General features: G+C 34.7%; 1 protein-coding gene across 4 annotated transcripts in view; it reads right to left on the bottom strand.

Annotated features, from left to right (window-relative positions):
• The window catches only part of LARS2 (leucyl-tRNA synthetase 2, mitochondrial), an 85,823-nt gene that overhangs the window by 34,535 nt on the left and 38,973 nt on the right, over positions 1 to 12,315 (bottom strand). For all 4 annotated transcript variants that reach the window (XM_071735860.1, XM_071735863.1, XM_071735862.1 and 1 more), the window contains exons 8-12: positions 11,839 to 11,946; positions 10,157 to 10,316; positions 7,226 to 7,330; positions 4,189 to 4,304; positions 2,956 to 3,239 (exon numbers count right to left, since the gene is read on the bottom strand). In XM_071735860.1, coding sequence (XP_071591961.1) covers positions 2,956 to 3,239; positions 4,189 to 4,304; positions 7,226 to 7,330; positions 10,157 to 10,316; positions 11,839 to 11,946 — 773 coding nt within the window. The remainder of the gene's footprint in view (positions 1 to 2,955; positions 3,240 to 4,188; positions 4,305 to 7,225; positions 7,331 to 10,156; positions 10,317 to 11,838; positions 11,947 to 12,315) is intronic.

A 12,315-nucleotide genomic window follows, 5' to 3' on the forward strand; every position in this document is an offset into this window, starting at 1 on the left:
GGGCACCATAGCTCAGGAACTAGCTTGGTGCCAGCTGACAGATGGTACTGAGCAGTGTTTCATTTGTTTTGTATATTATTATTATTATTATTATTATTATTATTATTATTACTACTACTACTATTGTTATTATTATTTGTTGCTGTTGTTGTTAATATTATCGGTATTGTTGTTGCTGTTATTAACAACAATAATCATAGTCATCTTCTTCTGTTCCATTAAACTTTATCTCAACCCACAAGTTTTATCTTTTTTTTTTTTTCCTATTTTCTCCCCAGCCTGACTTGGGGGGCGTGAGCAAACAGCTGTGTGGTTGTTTTAGTTTCCTGTTTTGTTAAAGCATAACGTTACTGCAAATCATTTTTGCTACGATCTATACTGGTAGCCCTGAGAACTATTTTGAAATAGATTTTAGAAGCTCAGGTCCCTTTTTGCTAGTTTATCCCTGAATATAAACTACTTGTTTGTAGAAGCCAATAATCCCATTTCATAAACTTCTACCTGTTGTAAATGATCCCTCTTTAAAGCTCCTACTGTTAAAGCAAAGGGATTATTCTAATATAAATAAAATTTTGCAACCTGTGACAAACTTGCACATAAACACCACTGGCTACATGTAACAAATGGATGAAATCTATAAATGTGTGAAAATCTACACGTAGGTATTTGTGTAATAAATATGCATAATAAATGGACACTGGCTATTTCACATTTTCCAACTGTGTATTTAGTCTGAGATCAGGCTTGATAACTCAGCTGCAACATGTACCTGCCTGTCTGCCTTGTATTTCAGCTAGGCTTGCTGAGGCAAGTTTAGGAGCATATCACCAATTAGCATTTTCCTTCTTTCTATCTCTGCCCCAGGTCCTTCTCTACCAGCAAGATTTTCTTTCAAAAGGAATAACATAGTAAAGAGATTTTACTTCTAGCTGCTTTTTAAATAGAATAGCCATTTTATTAAATTATGTATAAGGAGAGACTTGACCAATGTAAAATAATATCGTATTATGTTGAAACAGAATGGTTTTTTAGTCAAAAGCAAGAATACTTTACAATCTTTGAACCATAATTACATCTGCTTCATGCTTTGAATGCTGCCTGTATCCTGAATGAATATGGATCACTAAGACACAGACAGCATGGTCATTGTTGAAAAGGTATAAAACAGGCACAATGCTGGAACCACGTTAGACAATCTTCAGGCAAATAATACAGTTACCTGGAATTGTATAACAATAGCTTGGGCATTTCCTCCTATTTATGATTGCTTACATTATTGTCATTCAAGCACTCACAGGCTTTTATATCTTTCCATCTTGCTTTCCTTATTAATTCTATAGTTACTAAATACATCTAATGAAAAAGAACTGTTACTGGAGAGAAGGCCTAAAGGAAGGGATGATGTAAAAAAAAAAAAAAAGCTGTCAAATCTGTGAGAATTAAAAAGACAAATAAAGGTGAGATTAGGAAAAGATTAATTTAATTTCAGCAGAATACCCTACTTTAGGCTAAGAAACTAATTCTGTACAGCTTTATTTCTGACTAAACAAATGTTTGATTAACTTTTAAGTGGGGAAATAATAATAAAAACAGAAATGATAAAAGTAGCCAAAATAACTATCCAGAACCCATAAGGAATTCCTATACCAAAAGTACCTTGTGTCCTGGTAGACAACAAATTAGTTTTTGAATTAAGGTCAGGAAGAAGCCAGGAGCGAAGGCAGTGACTTTCAGTAACATCAGGAAAATTCTGCAGTTTAAATTAGGAACTGAAGTCCAAGGCACTTCTAGGGATTTTACTAAATCTGTGGATCTCATTTAGTAAGGCTTCTCTGAAAGAGTGACCCTTAAAAATAGACTAACTAAATATAATTTAAATAGGCATATACCTGAGAAGAAATTTCTGTGAAGAAACACGGAAGTAAATATGTGTTTTGCATAAAATACATGTTACCAACAAAGGTCAAAAGACATGTTTCCAGAGAACCACAGAATTGCTGTGCATAAGCTATCTAATTAGAAATGAAAACCACAATGACATTCTACCCTGCAACTATTAAAATACAGTGAGATGCTATGAAACTGCTGATTATCCCATTTATATGTCTAATTCCCATTTATATGTCTAATTCCCCTGCCTGGCAGCATGATAACACACTTCTCATTTGGTCAGTTTGCTAGCAGCAGCACTGCATTGCGTGCTTACAAAAACCTTCTTTGGGATAACTCATGTTCTACCAGTTCTTCTGCAGAACTTGTATGCAAACTCCAGGATGCAGAGTGTTGAAGCAGCCCTGAGAATTTTCAATTGGATTTCATGATGTATCTCTCTCTAGTTAATTTAGGTTGTTTTATTTCTTCAGCAGCTGGACTACAAACAATAAAGATTGCAACACTGACAAGATGCATATACTTATCATCTCCTAACTGAATTACGTGCTGTCATCTCTAAAATACAGTGAATGTGATTCTTCATGATAAAGAACTACACAGATGAGGAAAAACTTTATTGCTGGACTATTGCTAAGAAAATTAACACAATGTTAGTTTCCTTAACAAAAGGAAATAATTCAGTAATCATTATAAGCTTTATATGAACTCTGCTGGGGGGAGATAATGAAAATTCTTGTAGTAAATGAAGTGAGAAATACCACTAAGAAATGGAGAGCAGGGAGAAAATACTTCTCTTTTCCCTTTTTTCTTTTCTCCAACTTAAAAACAGTGAGCTTTGCTTCAGCTTGTTTATGAAGAAATAGCAGTGAGTGTCTGTGAAGCAAGAAAGGAGTTTTACAGGCTGTATAAGAAAAAAACCCTATGCTGGGACAGATTAAACACCATTCTTGAGCAGCATCCTGGCTCAGCCTGGTCAGATGGCAACACTTAAGGAAAGGCACAGGCAACGGGCAGGTACAAAGCATTTTCTCCCACTCTCCAGCACATGAAGCAATGGCTTACCTTGGACAGGAACAGTTCACCCATTCTGAAGCAGTTTCTAAAGGTGAGGCTCCCTTTCCTGTGAAGGTGGTTACACTGGGCAACACCACAGGTAAGTCTTCATAAGGCACGGGGACAGTACCACAAGTCTGGCAATGAATGATAGGAATAGGTGTTCCCCAGTACCGCTGTCGAGATATTAACCAGTCTCTTAATTTGTCACTCGTTAGGTATCCACCTATTCCTTTACTTTTGGCCTTCTGGGTAATAGCTTCTAAAGCCTCCTGTCGAGTCATGCCTGTGATCTGATTTAAAAATAAGAGGGGAGCAGAAGAAAGAAAAACGTACATTTGCTGCCAGAGAAAATGCAAAGACAAAAGAAGTCACAAATGCAATTTCTGAGAGTCAAATTTTATAAGCCTCACATTAATTTTCCCCTCCCTGCTTCTTAAAAACCTTCTATCCAAGACACTATTCATATACCAGTTACTTGATTCATTTAAACCCTCTTAATCAAAGGGTAATGTTCTTGATGGCTTGACTAAAACAAGACTGAGGAAGAGCCCTTCAGCCTTCAGGGTAGACCCCTTCAGCCTTTCCTGGCAGACATTTGTATTTACTGATGATATTTTAACCAACTGCCATATGTTGAAATTTCCAGAATATCACCAATGCAGTCCAGAGACTGAGGAAATGTGGCTGGCGAAGCAGCTTTCTTAATTCTGCATTAGTTTGATGTTTTTCTACTCTTCTTTTTCTTAACCACTTACATCCCACCTGCCATATAACATAATGCGAGCTTTGTGTCTGCTCTCAAGAGCAGTTTTCCAAGATACGTAACATCGTACACGTGTGATACTTAAATCTAAGATTTCTATGTTTTTTCCAGCAGATAGGTTACCAGAAAGGCTCATGTCACATTGCAATGAGTATGTTGTATTGAGATTACAAAATAAGAATAAACTTTTAACATAGGATCTGTTACTCAGTTTTCATTATAAAACTCAGAAACTTAGACCAATACTGCAGCTTCTTTCCTTGCACAAAAGAAAAAAAAGTCATTGCTACAGAACAGCCAACATATTTCATCATTAATTTTTTCCTAGAAATTTGGTAGCATAAGCCTGGTTTGACTCTTTAAAAATATTTTTTAAAAAGGCATTTAACCATACAAATTACTTGACACTCTTGAGGAAACAGATTTAGTTTGCATTGTTATTGTAAGCTGGAAAGAACTCCATGTTGTATACTCACTTCCCCAGAATTAATGACTTTTTCCAAACCATTTGGCAATGTTTCAGTAACTTCAGTAAAAGATATGCCCAGATTCTTAGCTACTGCAGCATCTTCTGCACTTGTACTAGGTATTCCTGGGGGGAAGGAAGGAAGTGGAGAGGAATAGAAAAAAAATACTGTAATTCTGCAATTGGCTAACATGAGTATCAATCATCAATTTGAGGATAAAACATTTCATTTCTATGACACTCTCTTTATAATGAATTATGTTTGCCCAAAGGTGTTTACAAATCTAGGAAAAAAAAAATATTTTCATAAAATGAATTTCAAGCAGCAATAATTGCAAACATAATTTCTCAGTATCTCTGTAACACAGATATTAATCAATATCCCACCACAGAAAAGCCTGAAAATTAAAATGCTCAGAAAAAGCTTAAAAGTAGAGCTATACAATTTAAATAAATAATAAAATTCTCAATACAATTATATTATCTAAATATAATATATTTAAATAATGACAATTTAAATTCTACTTGCTAAGATAAGAAACAAAATACTAAAATACTAAACAAACAACCTAAACAGTCCTCTTGTTTCAACAATTTCTTTTGAATTTCATAGATGATTAAAATGTGCCTCAACATGACAGTTTCTGGCATTACTATGCTTTAAATTTATTATGAAAGACAAGAAATGTTTATGATCTCAGGAAACCAAAATAACAAATTTTCTGTTTGGAATATAATCATTGAGACCCCTTCCTGCTGCTGTTTAAGTCAGTTATAAAAGGCATAGTATTTAAGGCCCCTGATGCTACCTTTCCTTCTGGATCTTATTGTTTGGGCCAGTCATCTTGAATACAAATTCCTCTCCTAAGTATTGTAAACTTCTTTTTATTATAATAATTTACCAGCATCATAAAATGAAACATTATCTTTAAGTATTTCTTACTCATATTGATAGACAATGTCTTCTCTCTGATTTTGCTGCATGTATTTCAAAAGATACCTTGTTTTTCCTTGGAGGACTACCTTACAGGAAGAGTTAAGACATAACCTAAATATCAAATGTATTCTGAAATAACACTGCCATACAACATCTTTCTGTGTATTTTTTCCTTTCAGTGATAGTTCATTTAATATTTTTAACAATCTGTCACAATTGTTGTCATCTTAAAAAAGAAAAAAACTAACTTCAACAAGCCAATGTCAACATTAGATTGGTGAAAACTGCAAACAAAACCCCTCAACACATTGCCGAGCATATTAGAATTATTAACATACAAGCTACTTAATTTACAACTAATTAAACAATGATCTTTGTTCAGGCAACAACATGCCTGCTCTACATTAACTGTCAATATAGAGAAGTTTGGAAGCAGGTAACTAAAAAGAAAAGCAAGGAGAACTGCCCTGTGACAAGTAACTCCTTAACCAGCAAAATACAGAATCCTTATTTTACCATTCCAGCAGATGCACACTCTTGCCATTTCAAGGCCCCACTATAGACTGATTTATGTATCTTAATTTGTCAGAGAGCAACAGGTGGCTTTGCAATATGCTCCATGGAAAAAAAAAAAAGTGGGCCCCGCTTTTTGGTCTTCCTTCTTTTGAAAAGATGCTGCTATTAATGTACTTTTGCAAAGCTCACCAGCTGTCATCCAGAACTTCCCAGGGAGACCTGGGCTGTTTCCAACAGACAGAAGGACAAGGTACATGCCAGTGAGCAAGCTGGGAGCTTTTAATGAAATATACGATTAGGTATCTCAATTACTTGGCTTCTCTTACATGAGCAGAGGTTCTGGTTCTCAAAAAGAAATTCATTCCTAGAGTGTAAAATGCAGGACTACTGTAAGTAAGGTACAGAACCCAAATGAATAATTTCTATCAGCCCTGTGAGGGTCATCCAAGACCATTTGCAGTGTCAGATGGTTTTATTCAGTCCCGTTGTTGTGAAGGAACAGCCAACATTGGCAGTGGTGTAAAGAAGAAAGGAGTGGCTCCAGGGAAGGAAAGAAGTACCAGTTACAGGGAGGTGGCACAAGGGACTTAAAGGATGTAGTGGACAGGGGGAAGAAGAGATAAAGAATATTTCCTTTTAGTGCTGGCACAGGTCATTGTCTACTCATTGCAGCCAAAACGAGGACAGAGAAAAAAACAACAATAAACACAAAGCTTGGTGGCTGCTACTGATGAAGATACACTTTGCAGATTAAAATGGACACAATTTTTTCAAGTTAGTACAATTTCTAATTTTACTTAGGACAGACATATCCTCTATCCACATGTACTGACTGCCTAACATACGGGGCAAGGCTCCCTATAAAGAAAAGGAATAAGACAAGTTGCTTCATAGGATGACTTTAGGCAGAGAAGACCACTCCAGGCAATCAAGAGTATCCTCTAGTGATGCCCTTCCCCCTCTGTTTAGGGATGCTCAAATTTAAATTGGGTGCCTATATTTTGAAATAATCAGAAAACTCCCTTTACAGAAAAAGGATCCAAAATAACTACTCAAGACTACTTGAACAGAATTATTCTGATTTATTTTACTGATCTGAAGACAAACACTATCATTTAAAAGTCAAATTTTGAAGTTTGGTATATTTACTGTCTGAATGAAATATTTCTCTACAAGGATGGGAACAATTTATGTAAATGTAAGCCAAAAACCAAGGTAAAAATTCCGGCTGTTTGCAAAATGTTTACGTCAAACAATGGTACAGTTATATTTTGATTAAGGATGGCAAGAGAAAGCCAAATAAACATGCACTGCAGGTAGTCAATCCTCTTAAGATCTGCAAATACTCAAATTTAGCTCATGAAATGTACTACTTCTATGGTATTTCCATTAAAATTTATCATCCTGCAAATCTCTCCCCCAGACAGATTCCACATAACTAATTCTCCTTTCCTTATTTACTGATGAAGAACAGCAGTGAAGAAAAGGACTCCAAAATCCAGAAGAAAGCTACCCTGTTCAAAGATGTGCTGCAACAGTATCACACAGCAATTGAAAACTACTCTATTTCACTTACACATTAAATGTCTCATACCTATTTTCGTGTCAAGATAATTCTCAAAATCTGTTTTTGCTGAGATAACTAGAGGAATCTCCTGATTGGTAAGCAAATTCACAGCAGTCACTGAAGTAAGCGAGTCTGAAAACAAATATAATGATCATGATAAGTAAAATACGATAGGAAATATACTAAGAACATTCTATACTATTAAAACTCAGTTTATCTTAAAAATGCATGCAATTTAAATTAGCATCCTGTTTAAACAAGAAAGAATATTAAAAGTCTAATCACATTTCTAGAAAGGTCAGATGTATTAAAATCTCCAGTAAGTCTGACTGATAAAATTATCATTATTAGGCAATATAACTAACATCTGAATTAAAACAGAGTAAGATTTGGGCAATAATTAAATACAGTGAGTCCTTGGACACTATTTGTGTGTTTCAGAGTTGTACGAATTTGCCCTAGGTCTTGAATTATATATTATCAGACATTACAAAATTGAGAAAAATAACCCAGTTATTCAGATGAAACTGCAGAGCATATGTACTGCACTTACAACTTGCTTTCTCACAGAATAACTACAAAGTATAAGAAACACTGACTGATTTAAGAAAAAAGAAACCTTAATAACCAGTCCACTTCCAGAGTAATAATATTCATATTACAGATGAGGGACCTAATGTCTACAGAGACGGGGAAGGAGAAGAGGAATGGTTAAAGGGTGATAAACTGAAATTGATTTTTGAAGTGTAGCTTTGGTGGCTCAGTATGAAGAAAATCAAACCTTATTACTTCAAGTTTTGAGGATTCAAACTCCACACCTCAATTTGGACCTAACATTTCAATGCCTTTAAGTTAATGATAATTAAAATAACGACATAATTAAAACAATAAAATAATTAAAATAATTAAAATGCAGCTTGCTAAGAGCTGCTTTTCATCTATCTTCACAGAGATGCTGAGCAAAGTCAATCTTGCTTTGTGATGGACAAATTCTACTTGAAATAAAATAACAGTATTTTAGAGAACAGGGATGCTATATGTCATCAGACTTGCTTACATAAATATATATTCTTGATAAAATTTCTCATGTTCAATCCTCCACACACAGATTTTCTCCTGCTTAAAAAATTTACAAAAGGAATAATTTCACTCATTAAAAGCAACTAAGCAAAAAGCCTCAAGAACAGTATGCTTAGTGGGTAGGACAGTCTGCTTTTAAAAATAACTTCTTTCTTCCACACAGCAATAATTTTTATGGTGGAGGCCAAAATAATACTGCCAGTTTATGAAGGCATCCTTAATATATCAGCCATAAAGAGATGGGATTACAAGCACAAATATAGAAGAATGTATGCACCATAATGAGATACTGATCAATTTAAAGATCAGATCTTTATCTCAAGTCTTTCACACTGACTAAACTAGAAGACCTACCAGATTTTAAATTAACATAAATTTTGCTTGGCTAAAAGAAATCTATGTTTGAAAACCTGTTGCTTACTTCTATTTAAATACTAATAACCTAAAATACAGAGCTGTATTCCAAGAGTAAAAACTATTACAATTTTAAGTTACTTTGCCATGCAACATCTTTTTTTTCCCTCTCCTATAAAACATAAAAACATAATGTCCTCCTAGTTATTTAAATGAGTACACAGTGAAGAAACAGAGTTAAGACTATTCTTGTAACTTTTCTACTGAAAAGAAAATAAAATTTTAATGTCACTAGTTAATATATTTTTTTAAAATCTTGGTTAATGCAAAAATATGGTCTATTCAATAGTCACCAACATCAGCCAATTTGAATTGAAGAATGCAAGTATAAGTATATATATATATATATATATATATGTATATTTACAAGTAGCAGAAGTACACAACAGTAGCAGAGTTATAATTCTGGTACTGTGTTCACTTTAAAGTCTCTTTTTCAAAGTCTTACTGCTGTCATTATTTTGGATTAAAGTTTTTTAAATTTAGCTCAACCAAAAGGTGAAGTTCGTTGCTTTGATTGGCTGAATTTTAAGAAATGGAAATTTCTTCACTCCTTAACAAAAATTCTCTAAGCTCACATTCAACACATTCAAGCTCCATTTTTTTCTGCTAGAAAGTGAACTTTATTAAGGTTATAGAAATGAAGCCCTCCAAAAAAAAAAAAAAAAAAAAAAAAAACCAAACCAAAAAAACAAGCGGGTTCTTTTCAACCATCACAATTTCCCACACAATTCCTGCTTCGCTGCTGTTGATATCAGATAGTATATGGATAATGAACCCACATGCTTACCAGTGAGGAAAAATGAAAATACAGTACACCAGCCTGAAGTGGAAACAAAAAGTAAACTTTGTATTTACTCCTATAATCTTCATTTTTTTCCAAACAACAAAAGACTAGGAGGCCAGGGATATTAAATAATGGCAGAATTGATGTTTGGAGCCTTGAGGAAACCAATCGACCCCAATTAAAGAATTAGCTCTTATTTTATCCTTTGTACCAGTCAGGACATGCCATGGGGCTACTCTGAATTTACTCCATTAGAAATGTTTATTAACTGTGGATCTGCACAGCAGAATATTATTTTGCTACCTCTCAATGATCTGCTTTGCTAATGATCTCTTGCCCTCTTTATATTCCCCGTGGCACAAAGAGATCAATGCTGGTGCAGGAGTGGGTTCTGCTGTCTTTGTGCTAAGGACAAATTACCACATAGCCACAAGATTTTCCAGTGGGCTGAAATAGTCAGAGTTGGACTATTCACTTCTGGTACATGAGGAAACAAGAATCTGTTCCATTGTTTTTATATAGGATGAAGTTTTAAAGACATAAAACAAAAGAATTCTAACAGAGCTGCTGTTCATGTCTCTGAACTTCATGAGCTGAACAGCTCATGCTCAGCATGACACACATCCTCTAAAATTGTGATGTTTCTCACATATACAACAGTACAAGGAAAATATCACCTTTCCCTGGGATTAATTCCCTCTGAAAGATTTCCTTAAGACTGCTATTCCCATGCAGCAGTCTGTGAGTTGGTAAGATATATAAATGGGAAGCTCCATAAATGGCTTCAGGAGTGTAAGTGTAAGCTGCTAGCTTCTCTTCTGTTATTTTACCATTAACCTGAAAAAGAGCAGAGAATATCCCTGGTGAATTTATTTGTTTCTCCCCTGGAAGTTCGTGGTTTTCCTTCCTCTTTATGCAACTTACAAATACACATTACCCTGTAGAAATATACAATTTTGAATATCAAAACCAGCAGCATTCCCACAACAGGGAGTTTCCAAAATCAAATTTTGACAAAAATTACTTTTAAGACTTCGAGAAAGTTGTTTTACGACCTTGCTGAAGCTTATCCAAATATATTTAATATTTATATTAAAAAATCATATGTAATATTACATTGTGCTACTGAGATAGAGGTAAAGTAACCTTGTAAAGTAACCCAGAATCCTTCTATTCCCTTTTAATATTCATATCCTGTTTCCAAGAAACAGAAATGAGATGTTACCTCTGAAAACTAAATTGAATTTAAGATTTTCTCAGCTACCACACTTTCAACCACATCTCTCTGATAAAGTCAATGCTGCAATTTACATACAGGAATAAAATAATAAAAATTGGCACAGTATTAAAACAACTGGACATAAAATGACAGTAATAAATCCTGAAGACTGTTTAAAAATTATCATCTGGAACTATCAGTGGACTCTGTGTTTTAGGTCAATTAACTGTGGACTGTATGGAGGTCTTAGAAGAAGACTTTCTAAGAAGAGGTATTGATACGCATTTTCAGAAACTATTGAAACAAACAACTTAAATGCAAAAATGTACTTTCTAGCATTGTGCAATTCAGGAGTATTAAGAAAGTTTAAACTGTTTTAATTTGAGGTTCACAAAAATTCATTATTTTAAAATAAGAAGTCACTTTTACAATGTTACGCCAGAGGAAATGAGAATAAAGCTTTGAAGCCCAAGGGATGAAATTCCATTAGTCTCTGAAAATTTTTTGTCACTGTCAGATTCAAAAGCATTTTGCATCTCTTCTGAAGGACTTCAGATCTTACCAATTTTCTCTATATAATTATAATTCTCTTAAGGTTTCTCTTTCTTTCCTCTCCTTTCTTTCTATCCAGACTTCTCTGTAGCTTCATTACTACCTAACTGTCTGGTTTTCATTATTTTAATTACTGTACTTAAAAGAAATGACAAACATCAGTTAAGTGGCTTGCCTGAGGTTAGGTGGGGTCTGTCAGAGAAGGCACTGTGCAGAGCAGAGCTAAAGTCCTGCTAGATCCCAGATGACTTATGCAGTGCCATTTGCTCTTAGAACTGTTCCCCTAAATGTCCTGGCTTTCAGGAATGCTTAGTAGCTGGTATGTGTTTTGGCAGAAATACACATAGTCAATTTGCATCTAATGTTGCACTTGAACATACAAACCCTTTCTTGAAGAGGACAGCATGGCATTATCTCTTCAACATAAAAGTGGTATTCCTCAGGACCTGTGCTGGTGTGGGCATAAACACCTAATAATCTCTTATAGCATGTTTCAGGCTTTTCAGATCTGAAAATCCATTCCCATTCTGCATTTCAGGGGTTCTGGTTAGCCCAGCCAAGATAGCAGCATTGCTATTTCTGACTTACCTTTAGCAAGAAGTCAAAAAAGCATCCAACACAGTCACCTATCCAATTTGCTTGCATTTCTTTTATACCATACCACTCAGGGAGATCAGATAATCCATCGAACATGGCCTGATATAATAAAAGAAAGAATTGGAACATTCAGCTTTTGTAATCATACAAACTAGGACTTATAACTTACAGCAAAATGGTGAGGTGCTGGTAAAAACAAAGGAAGAGATGTTTTTATATTGCTGATGCCCCAAATACATCTCTGAAAATAAAACTAATATACTGCAAGCCACAGGTATGATATCTCTAATAGAGGTCCTACTGTTACTAAAAGAGGCCTTATTCTGAATGGACTAAAACACAGAACAAAACCCTTAGATGAAAACAAACATGAAAAATATTCCCAATGGGTGTAAATTATGGGAAATGTAAGTGACCTAATGAGCTGACAAGACTACTGACACATAAGATATGTCCTTGCTGGTATGA

The sequence above is a fragment of the Heliangelus exortis genome, chromosome 2 (genome assembly GCF_036169615.1).
Source record: "Heliangelus exortis chromosome 2, bHelExo1.hap1, whole genome shotgun sequence".
Taxonomy (NCBI): domain Eukaryota; kingdom Metazoa; phylum Chordata; class Aves; order Apodiformes; family Trochilidae; genus Heliangelus; species Heliangelus exortis.